The 27365-nt window shown below is 37.3% G+C and overlaps 1 protein-coding gene across 1 annotated transcript in view; it reads right to left on the bottom strand.

The window, feature by feature from the left end:
- RNF180 (ring finger protein 180) overlaps positions 1-27365 on the bottom strand; it is a 77490-nt gene that overhangs the window by 19303 nt on the left and 30822 nt on the right. The window contains 1 exon segment of the mRNA XM_088129989.1: positions 1171-1384. Coding sequence (XP_087986115.1) covers positions 1171-1384 — 214 coding nt within the window.

Raw genomic sequence — 27365 nt, 5'->3', positions numbered from 1 at the left:
GTGAAGGAAAGTAGTAAATGTTAAAACTCAAGCTAAATTGGTAAGAAATGGATTCATGAACTGAAACCTACTTCCAACCTAGTTATATAAAAATAAGGGGTTAGGGTTTCTGTGAGAAATGCTTGCCTCTTCATAGCTTAACTCCATGAGTACTTTCTTTCCAATTCTCACTACTGAGAAATCCTCATATACAAGCCTAGTTAAAAATATTTGGGAGGGCAGACTATGTAGATAAATTATACAGTGGTACCTCTACTTACGAACTTAATCTGTTCCGTGACTCTGATCGCAAGTCAAGTTGGTCGCAAGTCGAAGTAAATTTTCCCATAAGGTTCAATGTAATTACCGTTAATCCATTCCGGCATCCGCGGACCACGCGTCAGGGGCGGAAAAACGGCCGCTGACCACGCGGCAGGGCGGAAAAAATGGCTGCAGACCACGTGTCAGGGGCGGAAAAACGGCCGCGGACCACGTGGAACGGGTGGAAAAATGGCCGCGGACCACGTGGAACAGGCGGAAAAATGGCTGCGGACCACATGGAACGGGCGGAAAATGGCCGCGGACCACGTGGAATGGGTGGAAAAATGGCCGCAGACCACGTGGAACAGGTGAAAAATGGCTCGTAAGTCGAGGTAAATTCGTAAGTAGAGGTAAATTTTTGGGGCCGGAGCTGATTGTATCTCAAAAATTTCATAAGTAGGGGCGTTCGTAAGTAGAGGTACCACTGTAATTGGGGAAAATATAATACCAGCTACATGCATTCTGGATTTTGCTATGAAGATATGCCAACTGTCAAACAATTTTGACTGAAATACATTCAAATATTTATATATTAACTCTCTTTATAATAGTGGCATAGGCATCAGTGTAAGGGGGAGCAAATGATGAAACATGCACTGTGACATCATCACATAAATTTTGTTGCATCAGCATGATGACGCTGCCACTGATGCCGCTAATTATTGAGACAGATACAGTTTTAGACACATGTATCAGCTGATATCACACGTAAATTGGTCCTATTTTCTTTGGTTATATGTTATTAGTATACTATACTTGGAATATAATTAATCCTGAACATTTTCTTGAGAAGGGTAGGCAGTTGGATTATTAATAATAATTTGGAAATACAGACAATAGTTGCTGAAACATTTTAAAAAGGCTTTTTACCTGATTGGAAAAAAACGTGGGTAATTGCAGTACGGCAGAGAGGACATGGAGTGCTAGTTGGATTATCCTTGGCAAGCATACGTAGGCAAGGTTCACAGAAAATATGGTGGCATGGATAGCACATGTACGGATTAAAGTAGATATCCAAGCAAACTGCACAAAGGTAGCTTTCCTTATCTTTTCTGTGCTCGTATTCTTCTTTTGTATTCATTGTCTATAAGGGAACAAAATGTGAAGCTATGTCAAAAACTATTTTAATTATTCAAATTAGAGATGCAATACATGCCACAATGCCATCAGTGAGAATGGTGTGTATGTTCCAAGTTTATTTTGCAATATATTTCTAGAGTTAACATAATATTACTAAAATAATACGAAAAATTATAGGTGTGGCTTGAACAACCAAAAACTATCCATCTAATATCCATCTAACAACCAAAAAGTATCCATCCATCCAACCATCCAGAAAAATAACAAAATTCACATACTTTGGTCAATCACTGTTAACTCTCATGGTGAACACACTTTATGATAGCTATCAGTTATAGATAAAATTATATATCTTGATATGGGTGTAATTATATCAATGGGACTAGATAAAGGTATTGTCAATATGAGTGGATCACTCATTAAATTAACTGGTTGGTCACTGATAGAAACAAAAAGCTGGAATAAGATTGCACAGGACCTGATTCACCAGAATTCACCAGAGCTATTCTTATGTTTTAAGGTCTATGGTTTTGTAAAGTAAACTAGTGATCTGTTTCTAGCGCTTCCAGGACACTGCTCTGCCAGATTTTTTTTTTTTAACTTTGAATGACAGGCTCATTTGCTACATGATAATCTTCTAGAGCAGGTCAGATTTTGAGAAGCTTTAGCTTGCTAAATGTGGACCCAGAGCTTCTGTTTACTTCTGGTCTACAATTTATATGACAGTTATGGCAGTGAAAATTTCTTAGCTCTCTCTGAATTACTTCCCATGGTGAAACTATCTGGGTCATCCTCAGGTAATAAACAAAGTGACTTGAAGACATAAAGCCCGTATTGAAAGACTTTCTTGCATGAAGACAAGAACAAACTGGCACAATTTATCTTCGTGTCATAGCAACATTCAGCTCAACTAAAAACTAAGCAAGCTAAACATATATTGGTGGGGAAAACTCAGTTCAAGAATATATGGACAAAAGTAATAAACAAACTATTACAAAATCAATGCAACTAACTCCATCTGATCCAAAATGGGGGCAGATCATCATGGGAAACAGATTTCTACATAGGCTAATCAAATAGTAGTAAATAATTTTAAAAAATTAGTATGAGATTTAATTAACAACAAAAAATATAGCATTGAAATCCTTTACCAAGTAAAGACGTTGGCCTTTAAGGTTTTGTGTCATTGTATTGAGGTCTGATATTTTATGTAGTGCTTTATTGTTTTAAAGCTTCAAGGAATTATATTTCACAAAGAAAACAAAGCTTCCATATTTGTACTGGGTTAATAATTCACTTGTGTTATCTAGCTTCTCACTAAAATGCAAAATGAAGGAAGGAAAACAAAATAGGTTAAAAAACTCCTTAGTGTTATGAATTGTAAGCAGCTATGTCTTCCTCTTGGGATTCTCTGCTTCAGCTTGGGAAAGATAATTGCTCATTGGGAAAAAGAATGAAGAAGTGCTGTTTTTACTTATAGTATCAAGAAACAAAAGTTAATGTACCCCTGGAAGATAAAGGGATGGAATATTACAGCAGCATTCACTGCACATCGATGGACTCTGGATAACAAGAAATTAAGATGAAGCAGAAGTCCTCAGTTCAAAATGTATCTTTATTTGAATTTAGAAGATGGCCTTTAGGAAGCTCTTTTGGTTTTGTGTTTCTCCTATGTTACCCAGAAGATAATGGCCTAACTTAAATGGCTGTTATAAGGCATACCAAGAAATTGTATATAAATCATTATACAGTATAAATTCCCTAAAGCACTAAAGCTAAGTATTAGGCTGAATATTCCCGTAGGTTCCTTGTTAATAGCTAATGGGATTGCTTGGGTCAATCCACACATGCTTAATGCATTGACTGGAAGCATGTCAAATGGATATGCACTTCACCAAGTAATTGTGATAGTAGTTGAAGGAGCAAGAACTTCACAGAAATAAAGCCAGAGAATATCTATTGATCTTGAATGAATCTATACCTCCAGAGCCAGATGGAATGCATTCTAGGGTCTAGTCAAACCTCTATCCATTATCACTGAAAAGTTCAGGAAAATGAACTTTATGAAGTATCAAATGACTGGAAGGAAGAATAGGTTTTCCCTAGCTTCAAAAATGGGGGGGGGGGGGGAGACCTTTACAAGGAATTAGAGACCAGCCCTTCTAAAAACTGACAACTGAGAAAATTTTGTTACAAATTATTTATTTGTAAGTACCTTAGAAAAATGCACAAATTACTTGAAGTCAGCATAGATTTGACAAAAACTCTTGTCAGATGATTTTTTAAATTTTTGCAGCAGTAACTTTCTTAGTAGACTGTAAAAAGTAAAACATTTGACAAAATATCCAATGACATTCTGATTGATTCACTGATTAAGTGCCATCAGGTCAGTGTTGATTCTTAGTGACCACATAGATAGACCTTCTCCAGAATGAGACATTCAGATAGCATAAACTAATAAACATGAGATTCCAGTGGCATATTTATTAGGAGAATCTGCAGCCGGCAAAAATGGTAGAGTGTTTATCAACATTCTTCATCAAACTGAAATTAGATTATCATGTCAGATGTCATAGTTTTCAATCCAGGGCTGAGCACTCCTCAACATTTGCATTAATCTTGGATAAGGAGGTGGACGGAGTGTTTTCAAATTTGCAGACACAATAAAATTGTGTGGGATAGCTAATATTCTAGAAAACAGAAACAACATTCAAAATGATACTGATAGGTTACAAGTGTAGCTGAAAATACCAGAATGAAATTTAAATCACGACAAATGGAAACTTTTTCACAAAAACAAAAGAATTCATACGGAATTGGTTTGGTAACAGTATATGAAAAGGATCTTGGAATTGTAATTGATCTCAACCTGACACTGAGCCAGCAATATGACAGAATTGCTAAAAAAATAAAATAAAACACAATTTTATGTTGGATCAATAAAGATATAGTTTCTAAATCAGAGAAATTAATTGTTTTACTTTATTCCGCTTTGATAGGAATCCACCTTCAATTCTAGATACATTTTAAGAAAAAAAATGAGAGAAACTGGAACAGGGACAGAAATGCTTAAAGATCACTAGAAAACTGAAGCTAAATGCTATGGGAAAAGACTGTATGTTTAGCCTTGGAAAAAGAAAAAAAAATCAAGTTCCTCATGAGCTGTCATATAAAATAATGTTTTTTATCATCCCAGAGTGCCTGATACAGTGTAATTATCTTAAGTTACAGGAATATAAATTCTGGTTGAATGTTATGAAAAATCAGCTGGTAAGAGCATTCAACAGTAGAACCAATTACCAAGGGAAGTGATCCAATCCTATTTCTTTGATGTGTTAAAGGAGAGGATAGAAATCAATTTTCTGAGAATGCTTTAATTTGGTATCATGTTTTGGAGGGGAGAGGAAGGATGTTGGACTCAATAACCTAAATGACTCCCTTTAAATTGTATGATTTGTTTAGCATTAAAAAAAATAGTAAGGAACGAAATCCATTGGGATTTCAGAATCAAGTCATCTTAAGTTAGTACATGATGGGAGGATTTTAATTGGGATTGTGACCTAGGAAGGAAAGGTTAACTTCTCTGTCACTGCATGCATCAATATTGAGTTACTTCATCTCCAGGGCTTCCAATGAAATTGCAAACATCCTGATCCACTCTCAAGTGAGAATTCACTGTCATATGTAATTTGTTCAAGAGGATTCCTCAAAATCATCTTTATTCAGAGTTCTATATAGAACATATGCAAAACCAAGAAACAGTTGAAAAGACAGTGGAAATATTAAATTTATTTTGAGACTATTATGAATTTAGTTAGCAAATATACTATGTTATTTCTTTACAATGAATATATCAACAAATTTTATAAAGACAATTGAAATTTAATTTTTACAGTAAAATCTTAAATATAGATTTAAATGTAATTAACATTTCCATATTTTTCATGTACAAATAGGGCCAGATTAAGCAATGTTTTCAAGGTACCAACCAAAGAAAAATATTGGAATGACAATGTCCAAAGATAGTGATCTGAAGCACAGTTATCCACATATTCAACATGATGCCTAAATCATTATTGACTACACTCACAGATCACAGATTCCACGTCCTTCAATTTTAATTGTTTCAAATGTTTTCTTTTGAAACTGCTATTGTTTGGTTATTCCTATACATATTAACCCAATTAACTCAGCTTAACATTTAACAGACTTTAATTTTAGCTCTCAGAAAACTGGTGTGGATCTTCCGGGCTGTGTGGCCATGTTCTGGAACTTTTGTTTCCTAACCTTTCGCCAGCATCTGTGACCGGCATCTTCAGAGAGCAGGAGCACAGACAGGAGCAGTTCTCTCTGTCCCCAGGATGAGGTGATCCTTTTGTGGGTATTTATAGAGATCTGGGGGGAGGGGTTGGGGGTGTGTGGAAGGGAGGTTAGGGGGTGTGTGGGGTTAACGAATGGCTGCTTGTTTTGGTGTCAGCATCTGTGTGTATCTTCCTCGGGATTAGGCAGGGTTTTTTCTTCTACTGAGTTGTTAACAAGTGGATGCTGGGGGTGATTAGTATGTTCATTGTGTGAGCTGCTCACATGTCCTGGTGGTTGAGCTGAGTTTGTTGACCTTTTGCAGGCTGTATTTTTCAGGATTGGTAGCCAGGTTTTGTTGATTTTTAGACTTTCCTCTTTTTTATTGAAGCTGTGCTGGTGTCTGTGAATCTCAATGGCTTCCCGGTATAGCCTGGTATACTGGCTGTTGGTGTTGTCCAGTATCTCTGTGTTTTCAAAGAGGATTTTGTGTCCAGTGTGCTTGAGAGCATGTTCAGCTACTGCAGATTTTTCTGGTTGCTGTAGTCTGCAGTGTCTTTCATGTTCTTTTATCCTGGTCTGGATGCTGCGTTTTGTGGTCCCGATGTATACTTGCCCACAGCTGCATGGTATGCGGTAAACTCCTGCGGCGGTGAGGGGATCCCTTTTGTCTTTTGCTGATTTTAGCACTTCTTGTATTTTTCTGGTGGGTCTGAAGATTGTTTGGAAATTGTGTTTTTCCATCAGTTTTCCCATGCGGTCTGTGACCCCTTTGATGTAGGGCAGAAATACTTTGTTGGTGGGTGGCTGTTTTTCTTCTTCAGTCGGATGTTGTTTTCTTGGTTTGCTGGCTCTTTTTATTTCATTCTTGGAGTAGCCATTCGCTTGTAGGACCCAATTAAGGTGGTTAAGTTCAGAGTTTAGGAATTGGGTTTCGCAGATCTGATTGGCCCGATCCATCAGGGTTTTGATGATGCCTCTTTTCTGACGTGGGTGGTGGTTGGAGTTTTTGTGTAGGTACCAGTCTGTGTGGGTGGGTTTTCTGTAAACTTTGTGTCCTAATTTGAGGTCTGGTTTGCGTATGACCAACGTGTCTAGAAATGGAAGTTTGCCGTCTATTTCTTTTTCCATGGTGAATTGTATATTGGGGTGGATGCTGGCGAAACATTAGGAAACAAAACTTCCAGAACACGGCCACACAGCCCGGAAGACCCACACCAGCCATCGTATTCCGGCCATGAAAGCCTTCGACAATACACCTCAGAAAACTGTTTGTCAAATCCTAAATTATTAGTTGAGGAAGAAATGGGCACTGCTGATCAATGTGGACCTGTATATAAATGTATACACGCAATAGGTTTCACGTATACCATGAGGTGGAGAAATACTTGCTTGGCACCTTTGCACAAGAATAGTCTGGGATCAGTGTTAATCAGCTTGGTGTGTGATGTAATTTTTGGGCTAAATTATTCAATGTATGTATGTATTTATACAGCTGCCCATCTCAAAAACATGACTTTGGGCAGCTAACAAAAAACAGAGTAAAAACAATACAAAAACCAAAATTAAAAACCACAGAAATAGCATTAAATAGCAGCCGAGAAACTAAAAACACTCAAACTCAAATTGCTACCTGTCAAAGTGAGGAATCTGAAAATCAATGAGAAGGCCCAAGCCATCATTAATTCCTGAAATGAAGGCCTAAGCAATCATTACACAAATGATGAATTCTACCTCTCTCTTCCCTTCCATTATTTTGGAAGTTCAAAGATGCAATAATAAACCAATTTCATCTCTAAAAAAGAAAAATCATGTTTGTAGTTTAATTACAAATTCCTACAGTGTAGTACGTTGACTGAAATAGCAGTAGCAGAAACACACACACACACACACATACAGTACACACACACACACAACTGTATGAGCTACACAACTCACTCACTCCTCCAAATAAACTTCAGGGTATGTATAAATGTTTAAAGCTTATTTGTCTTTTCTCTATAATGAATACAATTGTTGTACACAGACTATATTTAGAGGAATTTTAAAAAATATATCTGTGACTGTCTGCAAATCCCTGTATCAAATATACTAAAGTCCATTTTGCTAATGTTAGCATTACATCACAAAGCTTTTCTGTAAAAGGTTGCACTTGTCACATTGTTTCTCTGCTGCCAAGTCTCACCACAAAAAGTAACTGGGAGTAACGCCAGTTTGAAGATAGTTCATTTTAATATTTTTTAATTTTTTTTATCCTGCCATTATTATTTTTATAAATAAAGTGACGAATATACCTAACCTTCCTTCCTCCTCCTACTTTCCCCACAACAACCCTGTGAGGTGAGTTGGGCTGAGAGAGAGTGACTAGCCCAAAGTCACCCAGCCAACTTTCATGCTGAACACAGGACTGAAACTCGCTCCTGCTTTCAAGCCTGATGCTTATTTAATATTAATATTTAACAAATATTTAATATTTTTTCTCTCTCTCTCCCTCCCTCCCTCCCTCTCTCAAATAAGAACTAAAGAGCCTCTTGATGAGGGTGAAAGAGGAGAGTGCAAAAGCTGGCTTGAAACTCAACATTAAAAAAACTAAGATCATGGCATCTGGACCCATCAATTCCTGGCAACTAGAAGGGGTAGAAATGGAAGCAGTAACAGACTTCATTTATTTGGGCTCCAAGATCACCACAGACGGAGACTGCAGCCATGAAATTAAAAGACGCTTGCTCCTTGGGAGGAAAGCTATGGCAAACTTAGATAGCATATTAAAAAGCAGAGACGTCACCTTGCCAACAAAGATCTGCATAGTCAAAGCTATGGTTTTTCCAGTAGTAATGTATGGCTGTGAGAGCTGGACCATAAAGAAGGCTGAGTGCTGAAGAATTGATGCCTGTGAACTGTGGTGCTGGATAAGACTCTTAAGAGTTCCATGGACTGCTAGTAGGTCAAACCAGTCAATCTTAAAGGAAATCAACCCTGATTGCTCACTGGAAGGATTGATAATGAAGCTCAAGCTCAGATACTTTGGTCACCTAATGCGAAGAGAGGACTCTTTGGAAAAGACCCTGATGCTGGGAAAGTTTGAAGGCAAAAGGAGAAGAGGACGGCAGAGGATGAGATGGTTAGACAGCATTACTGAAGCAATGAGCATGAAACTGAGCAAACTCAGGGAGGAAGTAAAGGACAGGAAAGCCTGAAGTGATATGGTTCATGGGGTCACGAAGAGTCGGACACGACTTAACGACTGAACAACAACATATATCTCAAAATGTTTATTTTAAAATTCATATTAAATATTAAATGCAGCCTCATTTCAAAATTTGTTGTTATGCAGCTTTACTAATCCTTACAGGCCATCATGTGTTACTGGGATGTAATTTATTAGAATATACTTATAAAATGAAACTCTATGGATAAATATATTGAACTGAATTGTAGTCTTCAGCTTAAGAACCTTTGAGAATGCAGCACTAAGGCTACTGGCAGTCACCTAGGTTCAAAGAAGTAGTGTTTTATTTCTATAAGAAAGTAAGAAAACAAATTATATCATTCCTGAATGAAAGGAAACAAATTAACACCATTCCTGAATGAACCATACAGTCTTCCCATACATGTGGTCTTAGGACCATTCTTGAGATTCAGATAAAGATTATAAATAAAAATGGTGCTGAATAACCTATATAGATATTAAATAAACTAGAAGCAGTGGCATTAATTATCAAGTTGTATGCCACCTCAATCACCAAAATAACTGTAGATGGCTTAGACATGATAAAAGTAACTCAAGATGGTTTGTTTGTTGTTGCTTAACGACTTTAGTCGTTAAGTCGTGTCCGACTCTTCGTGACCCCATGAACCATATTGCGCCAGGCCTTCCTGTCCTTCACTGCCTCCCTGAGTTTGCTCAGTTTCATGCTCGTTGCTTCAGTGATGCTATCTAACCATCTCATCCTCTGCCGTCCTCTTCTCCTTTTGCCTTCAATCTTTCCCAGCATCAGGGTCTTCTCCAAAGAGATCTCTCTTCGCATTAGGTGACCAAAGTATCTGAGCTTGAGCTTCATTATCAATCCTTCCAATGAGCAATCAGGGTTGATTTCCTTTAAGATTGACTGGTTTAACCTCCTAGCAGTCCAGGGGACTCTCAAGAGTCTTCTCCAGCACCACAGTTCAAAGGTATCAATTCTTCGGCGCTCAGCCTTTTTTATGGTCCAGCTCTCACAGCCATACATTACTACTAGACAAGATGGTTTACATTCAGTTTTTATCTTTACACATAATAAAGATAAAATGCACTGGGTGATGTTAAATTTCTAATACATACATACTTACCAACCTTTATGGAAGCATTTCTGAAAATTGATAATTAGTATTTTGATAAGAGCAAATATAACAAATTTTAAGAAAACATGTTTCTGAAAAGTTGATTGGAATGTATTAATTCCTCTTGCAGCTGTCATATACAAAAGATATCAGTGCTTTGAGGCTGGATCAGGAAACAGACCAATGGAATTCTATTTTATTGTTGCAGGGTACAACAACAGGATCTTGAAAGCCTGACAGTTTTTCTCCTCTCCCCCACCTTATACCAAAGATAATCAAGGTGGAACACCTTTAGTTTCTTTCTTATCCCCTCTTCTCTTTCAGGGTTAAGCTGATGTTTATGTAACTGCCCTTGCATTCCTTTTTCAAGGTTACCTTTATATTCCTCTACATATGTTGTGAACAAAGCACCCAAACCTCTGATTGTATATCCACATAGTCACTCATGCTCTGGTCTCCTCATACTGGATTATAGTATTGCAATGTGCTCTACTTGGGGTTCCCCTTGAAGACTACCCAGAAACTACAGCGGTGTGAGCACTAATGGGCACCTCTCAATGTGCCCATGTGTCACACTACGCTAGCTGCATTGGCAACCAGGTGGCTTCTGAGTGTAATTCAAGGTGCTGGTTATTACCTTTAAAGCCCTGTATGGCATAGGGCCTGAGAAACTGCTTATCTCCAATAGTTCCTGCCCACCCAGTGTATTCCAGCAGAGCAGATGTGCTCCAGGTCCCCTCCATTAAATACTGCTATCTTGTGGGAACTAGGAAGCATGCCTTCTCTGTTGTGGCCCACACCCTCTGGAGCAGCATCCCACAGAGATAAGGATGGCACCCTCTCTCTTAGGGTTTCGGAAAGCCTTGAAAACCTGGCTCTGGTCCCAGGCCTGGGGTTGATATTTGTCATTGTTTGATGGTCCCTGTTTTGTTTTGTGGGTTTTGTAAGCAGAGTATTTCAGTCTGGACTGCCCATTGATTTGAAGATTCTCACTGTTTTTATGTTTTTTTAGTTTTGTATACCTCCCAGAGTCCACTGGAGTTTGGTGGCCAATAAATTTAAATAAATAAACGAATAAATAAAATATTAAATCAACACAAACAACAACCCATACAATAATTTTAAATCAATAAGCACCAAGTTCTTTCACACTAATCATATTTGCTGCTTCATAAAGCACTAAGAATGCTAGTAGGATAAAAGATAGAGAACTTCTAAGGTAAAAAATTGGATATATTTTTATCACACTTAACATTATTCATATATTACATCATGTGGCCTGTTTGATTTGACCCAGTATGAGTAGCAGCCTTAAAACAAGCCAACTTAAATCAATCTGATTTTATTTAGCCATAATTAACATTTTATTGGTTTTAATAGGCCTATTGCATGCATAGAAATTCAATGTCACTGCCTTTTGAGCCCCAGAATTACAAACTATAACAGGCCCAGCCTCTAAAAGTGAATTTGACAAAACGTTTTTGTTTGTATTTTAAAAAGTTCTATTTTGCGGAAATTACAATATTCTAATAAGAACAAATAGCACTTCCCTTCCCAACAATAACTCTCATTATGTTTGTCTGTTACATTTCACCAATAAAAATAAACCCCCCTCTCATTACGCATCTTCATTTCTCCAACAGCTTGATCATGTGCTTTCCCATGGTCACATTTAGCAGCTTCTTTCAGTTACCTCTATTTTGTCTCCATATGCTTATCAATTTTACCTATCTGCCCTTTAATGTTCTTATCACTTGCGTCCTTATTGCATTAATCTCTATATCTATTCCCAAGTTTATCATTTATATACATACTCTTAACTTTTCACTGAATATCCTTTTCAGTTCCCCAGTGTTCAAAGCTTTTTCTAATCAGTTCCCATATTTTACCATCTAGGCAAAGTAAACAGGCGTATGAGTTTGTTTTTGTACTGCAGTTGCCCTTGGAGGATGAGAGTCTAATAATAACAGCTTCTGGCAAGGCCTTCATAGCTTTCTTTTCTATTCACCATGACTCAAAGCACCCTATATAGCATTGCTGCTCACTTAGCACTAAACACAAGGGGACAGGATCAGTTTATTACCAATAATGTAGATCTTAGGAAAGAAATGTCTGGAAGGAATGTGTAAATGGGACATGTTTGAGAATTATAATTTAAATTCACTTTTAAGGGAATATAAATGAATCCAGCAATACTGTTGCAGAAGTACAACTGATATTTTCCACTGTCTATGCATTTTATTTCTCTTTTCTAAGTGTATATCTCTGTCTTATTCTTTACTAAATGTTGTTCTATTATTTCCAGCCTATTTCTGTTGAATATTATTTTTGTCTTCTAGGGTATTACTTTTCTTCTTTTTCTTTTTCTTTTTTATATAATTGTATTGAAAATTTTAAACACAAGAATAAGATTAATACAAATAAAATAGAGTGAAAAAATAAAGGAAGAAAAGGAAAAAATTAAAGAAAAAATTAAAGGTACAGAAGGAAAAAGAGTAGCAGAAAAATAGAAAAGAAAGAAAAAAGATATAAAGAAGTGGCTTCCAATTTCCTTTACAGCAGTTATAAGTACAATTATAAATTGACCTCTCTCTCTAAAGTTACACTGTGACTCTCTTCTTTCTATAATCTATCCTATCTAATAATCAAAACCATAAATCATAAGTTCATTTTTCCTTTTTTACACAAAAAGTCCATAAATGGTTTCCAATCACCAATAAACATACCGTATTTTTCCGTCAGTAAGACACCCCCATGTACAAGACGACCCCCACTTTTCCAACCCAAAATTAAGAAATCAATATTTTAAAGATAGTTCAGAACACATTTTTATTTAGTAATTAGGTAACATTTACCTGATACACTCGGTGGGAGGAGGTCCAAACCATCTCTCTGCAGCTCTATATGCTCTTTTGCACAACTGATTATATTCAATCACGAGTGAAACTGCTAATAGCTTGTCTCTGCAAATAGACTTCCTCCAATTGGTTTGTTCAGCATCAGCTCATGTCAGTTACATAAGGCTCGTGATTGGAGGAAGTCTGTTTGCAAAGACAGTATGGGCAATTTCACTCGTGACTGGAGGCTCGTGATTGGAGGAAGCCTGTTTGCAGAGACAGTATGGGTAGTTTCGCTCGTGATTGGAGGCTCGTGATTGGAGGAAGCCTGTTTGCAGAGTCAAGCTATTTCACTCGTGATTGGAGGCTAGAAATAGGAGGAAGCCTGTTTGCAGAGACAAAGTATGGGCAGTTTTGCAACCGCACGGTTCTCTCCTCGGCTTACTTCCTTGAATAAGATGCCCTTCAATTTTTAGCGTAAGGATTTTAGGAAAAAGTATCGTCTTATAGTCGGAAAAATACGGTAAATATTGTCTTTTCTCTAATCAAACAAGTCCGTCTGGCCATTTCAGCAAGTTCTACCATCTTCACCAACCATTCCTCCACTGTAGGTATTGCCAAATCTTTCCATCTTTGTGAGTACAATAATCTCACTGCACTTATCATATATAAAAACAATGCTCCATTATTTTTTTCCAACTGCTTATCCATCAGTCCCAAGAGGAAAAGTTCTTATTTTACTTGAACGTTAATCTTTAAAATCCTCTGAATCACTGTATGTATTTGAACCCAACATTTTCTAGATTTTTTGCATGTCCCCCAAGAATGATAAAATGACCTTTCTTGTTGTTCACATTTCCAACATAAATTTGAAGTTTTTTTTTTATCCGCACTCAATCATTACCGATTCTGTGGCGACTGCCTGGACGAGTCCCTGCAGTTTTCAAGGCAAGGTGTTTCGGAAGTGGTTTGCCATTGCCTCCTTCCTAGAGCAGAGCCCAGCTGGCGAGTGCAGGAGGCAGGGTTTCCGTTGCTTCATGCCTTTTTTGGGCGTGTGCGGCTTCCGCGTTACCGGCAACTGCTCCCATCTCCCGTGCAAGCGCTGCCAGCATTTTTCCTCCCACCGGGGTAAGAGTCCCCATTTATCTACTCACGTAAGTTTTTGAGCTGCTGGGTTGGCAGGAGCTGTGGAGGAAGCAGGAGCTCGCTCTGCTGCGTGGAGCTGGGCTCAAACCACTGAAGTGTTGACCATTGCTGGCTGGCAACTTTCAGCGTCATTAAGCTGCGCCACTGTGTCCCCCTCAAATTTGAAGTACCTTTATACATTCTAGATAATTTTTCTGGAGTCATACACCAACAGTACATCATTTTATAAAAATTCTCTTTAAGATTATAACATAGTGTAAATTTCAGTCATTTCAACCACGTATTTTCCCATTGTTCCTTCTGTATATTATAACCAAAATGTTTAGCCTGCATTATCATACATTCCTGTACTTGTTCGTTTCAAATTTCAATAAAAGTTTATACATTTTAGCAATTACATGTTCATCATTTGTACACAATTCTGTTTCAAAATCAGTCTTACAATGTTCAATACCATAAATTATTTTATCTAATTTATTTTCTGTTCCTGACAACTGTAAATAAGAAAACCATTATGTCCCTCTGCCATCAGTTGTTCTCTTGATTTTATTTTATATTCCCCTTCACCAAATTCTAGTATCTCACAATATGTTAATCATTTGTGTTTGCCTATTATTTCTTGTCTATAGAATGCTTCTTGTGCTGAGAGCCACAAAGGTGTTTTCGGACACAACCTGGACTTGTATCTATTCCATATTCTCAATATGACATGACTAACATGATTTTTGAAGTCTACATTAACCTTAACTTTATCATATCACAAATAACCATACCCCCCAAATCTCAGGTCATGTTCTTCTAACTCTAAAAGTCTTCTATTTCTTAGCAACACCCACTCTTTCATCCAAACCAAATAATAAGCTGCAAAATACAATTTCAAATCAGGTAAACCCAATCCTCCTCTTTCCTCTGCATCTTGTAACACCTTATATTTAAATTGTGGCTTTTTCCCTTGATATTCAAACTTAGCTATATCTTTTTGCCATTGTTTAAATGGTGTACCAGTTGCCAAAACAGGTATTGCCTGAAACAAAAACATCATTCTAGTCAAGACATTCATCTTTGTCAGAGAAATTTTTCCCAACAATGACAACTGTAGTTTCTCCCATCTTAACATATAATTTTTAACTTCATTCCATGTCTTAACATAATTATTTTGAAATAACATACAATTCATATTTGTCATAGTGATACCTACATATTTTACTTTTTTCCTCAATCTTAAAACCCATTTTTTTCATCAGTTGTTTAATCTTCTATTTTCATGTTTTTTGTTAACATCTTCGTCTTCTGATTGTTAATCTTAAAACCTGCTAGTGTACCAACTTTAATTTTCCCAAAATCAACAAGTCATCAGCAAATGCCCTTATAAGTTTCTTTTTAAATCTTTGTTCCCACAATTCTCTCATCTTGTCTTATATCTCTATTCAATATTTCAAGAACTAAAGTAAGCAGGAGAGGAGACAATGGGTGGTATTAGTTTTCTTCTCAATTATATGTCAACAGCAGATTTGATAAGCTTTTCCTCAATCTTTTTATCCAAGGCATTAATAAAAACATTGAAGAGTACAGAGCACAAGATTAAACTTTACAGGCACCCCACTTGATACCTCATTTCAGTTTGATGGAAACTGAGTATTGTTTGCTTTTCATTATGCTGCTTGTGTAGCCCTGGTGCTACTTGTGTAGCCCTGGTGGTAGAATGCAGAACTAAGATGACAAACTAGACTGTGCTTAGGCTATCCCATTTTTTAATGCTCCCCACCCCACCCCTGCAAATACAAAACTAGCATAGCAGGCAAAAAGACAGATTAGAATATTTCCCCATTTTTTATTTGCAGAGAGTTTGGGTGAGCACTTAAAAACAGGATTGCCTATCTGAGACACTACTTCTTTCTGCTGCCTTATATAGAGATGCAAGCTCATTGCAATAAGACAGAATTTTGGAGAAATTTTATAATGTAAGAACTATTTAATAGGGGAACTATCTTCAGAAGTCATAGGCTCTCCTTGGCTGGAGATATTTAAGCAAGGACTGGATAGTCTGTCACGGATGCAATCATTACCTCTGCACTGTGGATCCTACATTAAACAGAAGTTATACTAGATGCCTTCCAATATGTCATCCAACATGAAAAGTTTGAGGGTTGCATCTAACCAGCTCTAGCCTGGATTATTTATTTAGCTAGAAGGCCGCAACATCTGAGGGGATCATTAACTAGTCTAGATTCATAGCTTTCAAATAAATTGTGAGAAAAAGGACTGGATTTGCTATATGGCCTTTTTGTGTCAGTTATGCAGAACATGGGAGTATAAAGATATATCTTATCTCCTGCATACAGTAGTGCACACTGCAGTGGGTATCTGGCCATTCTGCATACTAGGGAGGTTTATTTTTAACTGCTAATATTATGGTGCAAGGCAATTAAGTATACCTAAGAATAATTATTTTTTAAACCTTAATTTTAGTACATTTTTCTTCTGACTTTCCTCCAGGAAGTAATGGACTCCCCATCTTTATACTTATAAAAAACTGGTGAGACAGGTTAGGCTGAAAAGTAGGGGCTGATCCAAAGTCATCCACAAAGAATCTGGGGCATTAGTTGGTTCACCTATCAGCAAAATATTTGAGCTAGCAGTGCCTATGAATGAAAGCCTCTCTCTTGCCCTGACTTTTGCATCTTAGACACTGGTTGTGTTCACATTACACATTACTGCAAATTGTGGTTGGGCTTAGCACTTCTTTTCCAAGATTAATATTAGGCCATGTCCTACAAATGTGTTCAGTGAGTTGATCTGTTTTTTTCTGCCATGCAGGATGTGTGCTTAGTGGTTTCTTGTTTGCTATGTTTTCTGTACTGGTATGTTGCATTCTATAGGAGGTTAAGTAAGAACTAGTTTTTGTATTTTGCATTGTTGTTCAATATAAAATAGCTTTATTTTAGTATGTGCGCACAAGTGAGGCAAACAAGTAATTCAACCTTCTTCAACTTAGTTCTCTTGGAACTACAATGCCACGGCCAATAGTTATATTGGCTGGGGATTCTGGAAGTGGCACACTGACCTAAGTTGGGGAAGACTGAACTAATCTGCTATCATTTAAGTCACTTTCTCAAATATACTTCAATAAAAGATGCAATTTCTATGTAACTGTTCATTTGCAAATAGGCAGTTTAAAATTTGAGGTTATACTTTGCTGTTGGTTGATATTTATATATGCAAATAACACATAAAATATTCATTCATGCTATCATATTTTTAAAATGAAGATAGTGGCAGTCTGATAGAATGTGCAAAGTCTTTCAAGAGATCAATTTAAAACTCCTAGCTGCCAAATAAAGCTAAATTAATAATTTATTAGATCAATACAACAGCTTTTAGCCAAGTTTCAGACTGGAAGGGAAAATACTTCATACCTGTTACAAGCAACACATGTTTAAAATGTGCCTCCAGTTCCATTTTTCAAAACGAGTATGCAAGAAATAGTAAACTAGATTGATTTCTGACATGATAATTGTATTGGCATTGGTGTTTAATATATCTAATATGATCACATACATTCATAAATATTTTAACATCTTTCCTCCCTAAAAGGTGAATAAAATGAGGAAGTATAAATTGTCATGGTCATATGAACATATTATAGCATACAATGTAGCATAAATAAACCACAATAATAGTATAATATACTATATCGTATAATAAGCACTGTTCCATTCTATCTTGCAAAGATGGACAACACATTAAATGAAAGTGGGTAGCCCAAAGAATTTTTGTGGACTCAGAGTTTGTGACTTTGTTCTATCAAAATTCAAGGACATGCTTCCTTTTTAAGAAATGCATGTAATAACTCTTGCTGGGTTTGGTTTTCTACTTTTAATTTTCTTCCCCATTTCCCCATTCACTTTTTGTGATTACTGACTTTTAAACTTTAGCCTTGCTCACTTTCTTTGAATGCAGCTTTCAACATTCTACTCAATGGTAGTTGATCTTCTGTCTGAAAAGGGTTTTCTATTCCCTGCAAGAATGAGCTCTGTGCTTCGAATGAAATATTCAGATGAGAAGGTTCTACCCTAAATATTTAAATTAACAAGCTGAATAGCACCATGTGTTTATTTCTTAAAAGATAAAGGCTGATTATTAGCCTGATTGTTTACAGCTATGAAGAGGTAGAACTAGAAGAAATGTTGCTATAGCCACCAGTTCTAGCTTCTCATTATTAAGCACAATATCTGCTGTGGTCATATCTCATATGCAATGATCCAAAACCCTAACTTCTGGAGTGCTCTTATCAGATGGTAAGCCTACTGGTTCCTAGCCTCTCACCAGCAACTTCTTGCTGCTATTTCCCTAGAGTTCTGCCTGGATTTTTTTTTTAACAAAAGATTTTCTATCCAAAGAAGGTGAGAGGTCTCTGATTCTGTGCATGCTCCAAAACATGACCCCCTCATAAGTTTGTGTATTAAGAGTATCTGCATTCTGATTCAGAAGAGATACTGTGTCTGGGTTTGCAGCTGACCGTCTGCAGAAAGGGGGATGTAAGCTGGTATTCACCATAATATTATTCTGTTCTTAAATAATAGATAAGAGATAAATATCTAATACTAAAGCAAAGCAAGAAACAATATAAAGTCAAGCCCCTTTCTCCTGGTTAGCATACTCTGTTCATTAACTGGGGAGACAGGTACATTTCTTCATTTGTGATGGCATGGAGTTATGCTACACAGAGCAAATGAGCCTGAACATGATGAAAAGAGAACATGCACTTGCACAGAAAATATGCAGGAAGCAGTAGCTGAAAGCAAATAGCCCTGACTTTTCTTTATTGATCTCCATTTCACATTTTAGAAACTGGCTGACTTTCCCAGTCTTAGATGTAGAAGAGATTATGCAATTCAAAAAAAAAAAAGCCCTTTGTAGCAAAATTAACACACTATGTATGAACTTTCATAGGCATCAGACATATCACATCAGATACATTTATAGCATTCCTGCATGATAAAGGTATCATATTTCTCAAATCCTGAACTGAAAGTTCAGAGTCCACTACAATCTGTGTACAAACACAGGCCATCAGCATGTGTGCCCATTGTTATCAAAATGCTGATTACCTGCTGATTCCAGAGAAATTCAGAGATTGAGGCAGGGTAATCCAGTGACAGCACAAAAAACTACAATTTCCTTTGAATTATTTGTCTTCCTTGAGAACAATCATTCCTTATAATGCCCAGAATATACATATATACTTTTAAAAACTCTTCTGCACCTGGGATTCTCTTTCACTCATCATTAGGATCTATGCAAATAAACAGGTAGTCTATGTTGCAGTTAAAATAGAAAATACTTCTGTTTAAAAACATGAGGCAGTCTTTAGAACTATTTTAATGAATCTGCATATATTGTATGGATCATATATGCAGCAAGTTCATATGCAGCAAGTTCATATGCTTGAAGAACAGTCAGTAACTTTATGTAACAAAACTTCATACAGCTAGTAAATTCCTTTCATTTTCCTTTTAATTCTCTGTAAGAGAGCTTCTCACTATTATAGTGAGGTTCACTTTCCAAATCTATAATGTAAATGCAGTACCTAAATTTATTCTTGAATATATCATTCATTCCAAAGCAGCTATATGAATTTCCCATTTCAAAATTCCATTTAGCATATATTCTATTCAAGAATGTTGGCAGATGGCTCTTCCTTTTGCACTGACATCAACAGTTTCTGTGCATCCCTTGCCATCTCTTTCATTTACTAAATCTTTATCCTCCTGTAGCAGATGATTTACAAATGATTCTTGGATAACCTTTAAACAAGATATATTTCTGGTGTTTTCATAGTTTCAGATGTCTTCATGAATCTAAGAAATGCTTTTATTGTCACTGGAATTACACTATTCTTTGCTGTATAAATTTAGTGTCCAGCGCACAGAAAAGGCACCTATTGTGTATTTTCAAATCCTACATCCATCAAAAAATGTTAGCATTGAATATCTGATCAACACAGACTAGCCTTACATAATAGATGACGGTTGTACTTAAAAAAAAAAAAAGGGAACCCATCAACTGAATACATCAAAGTGCAAACTTAACAAAGATCTATGAACTATTGGCAGGGCAATCATTTGAGCACAGGAGAAAGAGTCTAAAGTAGTAGGAGTAAGATTGATAGATTTTTCTTACTTTTCAGCTTTCTCCTTACATTTTTGCTCTGTAGTTTCCTTTTTGAGCTGGGATGATCAGAACACCATTTTCCAAGTAAGGCTATATCTTACATTTCATTATAATGACACTTTCACTTGCAACGCCTTTCCTAATTTTTTTATAAAAATCCAAGCAGATCAATGTTACAAAAATGAATTTGGAAACTGCATGGCAGGAATCAGGACTGCTTTCCTATGATTTAACTTACTAACAATTGCATGAACTCTTGTAACTGCAATTATAGCACTGTTGTAATTATCTGTACAGCAGAACCCATTATCACTGTTTGGTGGGGAAATGTACTTACTAATTGTGCATCCCTTGTCGTTTTAATAAGCGACACTGTCATGAGCCACATGTTTTTGTAAGCCACCATTTCAAGGGAAAACAAACATTACACACACACAACACACACCTGTGAACTGAATTGTGATAGTACCACTGAAAAAGCACCAACATCTTATTTCAAATGAGGGTAGGCCTCTGCCATATTGATACTTTATTTCAGTTATTTGTGCTATTACATATGCTTTCCTTTTAGATAAATTTTACAGGCAATTCATGCAGAAATCAGTAAGTACTTTCCTATACATTAATTTCTGTAACTATGAGTAAAATGTTGTACAAGGTACAAAAATGGCCAAATTTCAAAATCAGACAGTCTCTTTTTTGACCTTCCTTATACATAGCCACAGGGAACTTTACAGCCACATTGAGACTAAATTTAATAATCATTTAAATAGTGTTTCACTGTTGTAAAGCCTTCTATCACAAAGAATTTTATTAATGACATGTTTCCTATTCTCTATAATTAGTTTGTGTATGTATATGTGTATATATATATATATACACACACACACATACACACATATACACACACACACACACACACACATATATACACACATACATACATACACACACACATATACAGTGGGGCAAAAAAGTATTTAGTCAGCCACCAATTGTGCAAGTTCTCCCACTTAAAAAGATGAGAGAGGCCTGTAATTTTCATCATAGCTATACCTCAACTATGAGAGACAAAATGAGAAAAAAAATCCAGAAAATCACATTGTCTGATTTTTAAAGAATTTATTTGCAAATCATGGTGGAAAATAAGTATTCGGTCACCTACAAACAAGCAAGATGTCTGGCTCTCACAGACCTGTAACTACTTCTTTAAGAGGCTCCTCTGTCCTCCACTCGTTACCTGTAGTAATGGCACCTGTTTGACCTTGTTATCAGTATAAAAGACACCTGTCCACAACCTCAAACAGTCATACTCCAAACTCCAGTATGGCCAAGACTAAAGAGCTGTCGAAGGACACCAGAAACAAAATTGTAGACCTGCACCAGGCTGGGAAGACTGAATCTGCAATAGGCAAGCAGCTTGGTGTGAAGAAATCAACTGTGGGAGCAATAATTAGAAAATGGAAGACATACAAGACCACTGATAATCTCCCTCGATCTGGGGCTCCATGCAAGATCTCACCCTGTGGGGTCAAAATGATCACAAGAACAGTGAGCAAAAATCCCAGAACCACACGGGGGGACCTAGTGAATGATCTGCAGAGAGCTGGGACCAAAGTAACAAAGGCGACCATCAGTAACACACTACGCTGCCAGGGACTCAAATCCTGCAGTGCCAGATGTGTCCCCCTGCTTAAGCCAGTCCATGTCTGGGCCCATCTGAAGTTTGCTAGAGAGCATTTGGATGATCCAGAAGAGGATTGGGAGAATGTCATATGGTCAGATGAAACCAAAGTAGAACGTTTTGGTCTAAACTCGTTGTGTTTGGAGGAGAGAGAATGCTGAGTTGCATCCAAAGAACCTACTGTGAAGCATGGGGGTGGAAACATCATGCTTTGGGGCTGTTTTTCTGCAAAGGGACCAGGACGACTGATCCGTGTAAAGGAAAGAATGAATGGGGCCATGTATTGTGAGATTTTGAGTGAACACCTCCTTCCATCAGCAAGGGCATTGAAGATGAAACGTGGCTGGGTCTTTCAGCATGACAATGATCCCAAACACACCGCCCGGGCAATGAAGGAGTGGCTTCGTAAGAAGCCTTTCAAGGTCCTGGAGTGGCCTAGCCAGTCTCCAGATCTCAACCCCATGGAAAACCTTTGGAGGGAGTTGAAAGTCCGTGTTGCCCAGCAACAGCCCCAAAACATCACTGCTCTAGAGGAGATCTGCATGGAGGAATGGGCCAAAATACCAGCAACAGTGTGTGAAAACCTTGTGAAGACTTACAGAAAACGTTTGACCTCTGTCATTGCCAACAAAGGATATATAACAAAGTATTGAGATGAACTTTTGATATTGACCAAATACTTATTTTCCACCATGATTTGCAAATAAATTCTTTAAAAATCAGACAATGTGATTTTCTGGATTTTTTTCCCCATTTTGTCTCTCATAGTTGAGGTATACCTATGATGAAAATTGCAGGCCTCTCTCATCTTTTTAAGTGGGAGAACTTGCCCAATTGGTGGCTGACTAAATACTTTTTTGCCCCACTGTATATATATATATAAAATTTACATAGCCACCCATCTCACATGAAGTGACTCTGGGCGGTGTACAACAAAGATATAAAACAATAAAACATGTCAAAAAAACAATCATTATTAAAAAGTTTAAAAAAGCATATGGCACACAGGAGATTAAATTAGCAAGGGAGCCACCTCAAGATCTCACTGGTTCCCTGAGATCCCCAGGCCTCATGACAAAGCCAGGTCTTGAGGGACTTCCGGAAAGTAAGTAGGGATGGAACTGATCTCACTTTGGGGGCGGGGAGAATGTTCCACAAAGCGGGTGCCATGGCAGAGAAGGCACACCTCCTCTGGTCCACCAAGTGTAATCCCCTAACAGACAAGACCCAAGCATGCCTCTTCTGACAGGATGGGCAGATGTAACTGGAAACAGGCGGTCCCTCAGGTAACCCAGCCCCATGCCATGAAGGGCTTTAAAGGTCAAAAACAGCACCTTGAATTGGATCCGGAAGCAGATTGGCAACCAATACAGCTCACAGAGCAAAGGTGTAACATGTGCTGTTCCAGGAGCACACATAGCTGCTCACACTGCTGCATTTTGCACCAGCTGAAGCTTCCAGATACAGGTAGTCCCTGGGTTAAGAATGCCTGGTTTAAGGACGACCTATAGTTAAGAAGAGAGCCTACTGTAGCAAAATTTGAATTAAATACACAATGATTCAAGTTAAATTTCTAGTGAGATGAGCAGTGACCAAATTTGAAAAACAAACAAACACACAATGGTTTAAGTTAATTACACAATACTACCTATACAGTATTATACAATAATGCTGTTCCAGCTTACATACAAATTTGACTTAAGGACAGATCTTGGGAAAAGAACTCATTCTTAAACTGGGGATTACCTGTACTCTTCAAGGGCAGCCCCATGTAGAGCGCATTACAGTAATCCAATTGGAAGGTGACTAGGGCATGAGTGACTGTGAGCAGAGCCCTCTGATCCAGGAACAGGCACAACTGGTGCACAACATGAAACTGTACAAAGGCCCTCCTAGCCATGACTATTATCAATTGATTAATAACTGCACATATGAGAGCAGTAACAAGACTCTGTGGTCAGAGGATGAGACTTGCCAGTGCGAGTCATGTAAAAACTACAGCGCGGTGGTTTGGTGAATAGAGAAGTGCTAGAAACTCAGATATGTGGAGGCTTGACCGAGAGGTAACCTTTGCTTAATTAACACAGCAAAATGCACACCCTGAAGGTGGGGATTTTAGAAAACAAAGAACACGCTAAACTTATTATGGGACACTAATAGGTAACATGGAATCAGGTGTGTCTGAGCAACATTGTAACCAATCATACCTATTTTCTTATCTCAATGTAACCAATTATGTTTATTCCATTTTTCCCCCAACAAGTATAAAAATAGATGTAAAAGTTTGCTTGGGGCTCCTCTCCCTTTAGGAGACAGAGTCCTTTTTCTTGAAGTGCTTCAATAAAAAGAGGAACAGTCAATTCTCGTCTTCGGGGTCTTGTTGGGCAGAACCTGGGGGAAAAGGGTTCCGCACTTTGCGGCAAACACTTATGCTTGGTATAAATTCATTATTAATTTCCATATAGAAGAAAACTAAACTAGAGGAGAATTAGAATAGTAATGCAGAATTTAAATAAATACCACAGTTAGCAGCACTTAATCAACCAGGTCTCATCTAGTCAGTACTTGGATGGCCTATTATCAGGAAACACCTAGGCTGTAGGCAAGACTAAAGCATTTCTATATTGTTGCAAGAAAACTCCATTGATTGTGTCCACACAGTCAGCCGAAGTTGAGCTTGACTTAAAGGAGACTTTACATTTTTCTAGCCAGTGCAGATAAAAGTTTTAAGAAGGACGTTGTTTTAAGCCCCACCAGTATTATGTATGTGTGTGCGTGTGTGTGTATACAAACACACACACACACACACCTTTGAGACAGTGTTGACTCGTGGCAACTGCCTGGATGAGTCCCTGCAGTTTTCTTGGCAAGATTACAAAAGTGGTTTGCCATTTCCTGCTTCCTAGGGCTGAGACAGAGTGACTGGCCCAAAGTCACCTAGCTGGCTTCGTGCCTAAGGCAGGACTAGAACTCACTGTCTCCAGGTTTCTAGCCTGGTGCCTTAACTACTACACCAAACTGATTCTCTCTCTCTCTATAGCACCCAACTGATAAAAAGGAAATAATGTTGCTATTACATAGGCTTATAGAAGTCAGACATAATTAATAATACAAAATGCATACATGTTCATACAGATACCAAATAGGACCAGGATCATAATCTATGAGGATTTGATTACATTATCAAAGCATTAAATATTATAATCCAGACTGACTTTCAATTCTTAGCTTTGTACAACTTATAAGAATAGTGACTAGGTTCATATATAGTGCTAGGGCAAAATTTTTTAAACCATGGATATTTTAAACAATAATTATACATGCCACTACATGCATAATGGCCTATCCACACCTATAATTAAGCTGAAGTAAGTGGGGACTAACATCATTCTAAACCAAAAGCAAACAACCACATTATGATATAGTGAGATAGACAGACAAACACGCACACATACAGAGTACTGTGCAAAAGGTTTAGGCAGGTGTGAAAAATACCTGTGGAATTTTAAAGGACAGAAAACTAAACATTCTTTATGCTCTAACCATCTGACCTATGCTGTTCCTGCAAGAAACACTTCACTGCGTTCTAAAATGACACACCAAAAATCCCATGGAACAAACAATGTCCGTAAGAATGTAACAAATATTTATTTTCCTTTTTATAGCTTGGAGTTGAATCCCTGGAAATGTTACAATGGATTCTAAAGCAGCCAACCAACTGCAGCTGCTACTCTTGGTGACCTGGACTGGAGCCCAAACAGGCTGTTTCTCATCATACCCTGTGCTTTTGAGGTCACCCTGAGGCAAACTTTTAAAGTCAGCTGATTTCCTTAGATATCACAGAATATCTCCATTCTGCTTCTCCATTCAGGAAAATGCCTTTCCAGAGAAGGCAGTGGCCGTCTTGGTGACATTAGCTAATGAATGGCACTTTCTTTCTCTCTAACAATGATAATGGTTTCTGAATTGAATCTTTGCATTCTGGGTTGCTTCTTTACATCGTAGTTAGAACATTCTTTGAGTAATAGATTATTTTTGCAATATTATACAAATTCGAGAGCAGGGTTTCTCAACCTTGGCTGGCTGGAGAATTCTGGGAGTTGACACCCACACAGCTTCAAGTTGCCAAGGTTGAGAAACACTGTTCTAGAGCATTTCAGCAAATAAGAATAAGTCCTAATTCTTTCTAACTTTGTAGAAGGAAAGCAAGGGGTTTGCCAAACTTCCTATTTAACCTTTACAGGGTGCAGTTAAATAAGAAGGTGAGCACATGAGTGCTGCAGCTTCAGTGACAGGAAATCTGTGTTGCCTATCAAGTTTGATACAAATAGGGTTTTGGACATGGAATATTTTTATAGCTCCAAAAGTGATTCTAATGAAAATTTTCATTAAAAAATTAACTCTCATTGAGAAAAATGCAACTCTATTAAGATCTTAGGAGCAAGGAAAAAAATGAGAATAGAACTTCTGCTTTGTATCTTCTATAAAGTTCAGCCAATGATTAGAAGCTGTTGGGATTTTCTGACATTGATTTTTAAGAAACAGAAATGCTATTCCCTGGCTAAGATGCTACGTGTATTTATCACCGGCATTTTGAAAATGCAATAAAATCAGTCACAAGAGACGATTTATTGTATAGAAGTTAGCAGATGCTGCATTTCAACACTGGGTATAAGCATTATTATGTTTAAAATCTGCAGCCACCAGATGAAATAGTATTACAACTGTAATTTATAAAACATTTTGGGCATAATATAGCATGTGACAAAAGTTTACAATCTTTTGTTGCTTGGTAGCTAGAGGAAATTTGGTGCCCCCTGCTGTTAGAAAAAAACCACCACACTTCAATTATTATATATCTGCTTGAGAATTCCTTTATACAAAAAGATTAACAACCAAAGAGAAAAGAAAATGTTATACTACAGAAATACAATTAACTTAGAGTGTGCCAGCATGCTACCTAATAAATGGCAACATGCACTATTGGTGAAGGGACAGTATGCACTTATTAAGTATAAAATACGTGGGATTACCTTTTAAAAAACATAGCTACAAAAAAAAATAGAGATAAAAATAAACTAACATTGTCTGTTAACATGCCAGAAGGATTTTTAGAATGGGCATTTCAGTTTGGACTATTGACATGAAAACTGATAGGAATGCTGATGCAACTATGCATGTCTTCATATTTAAAAAATGTATAATTTTTTAATGTACATGGTGAGTTATACTGATGGTTTAGCTAAAAGGATAGGAAAAAAAGGATGAATAGAATAAGTTGAATGCTGCAGCAAACTGCAAAGAAGCCAATTTCAACATGATAGAAACTAGAACTAGATATGATCCCAGGAAAAAACACAGCTGCTTTAAGAAGTTGCTGACAGATGGTATATGTTCAGTACTCTGAAGCACTTTTTTTCCTTTGAATGAAAGTGCTGGACAGCCCCAATGTAAGTGCTGTGATAGTGGGATGGAACACAAGGTGTATCTATTCTGTGAACTATTCATAATCTCTTATCATCCTT

The sequence above is a fragment of the Python bivittatus genome, unplaced genomic scaffold (assembly GCF_059951505.1).
Source record: "Python bivittatus isolate LINGU-HERP-01145 unplaced genomic scaffold, Pbiv_v1 ctg000850_np1212, whole genome shotgun sequence".
NCBI lineage: Eukaryota > Metazoa > Chordata > Lepidosauria > Squamata > Pythonidae > Python > Python bivittatus.
The sequence above is the reverse complement of the archived record's forward strand: the minus strand, read 5'-3'. Positions and strand labels throughout refer to the sequence as shown.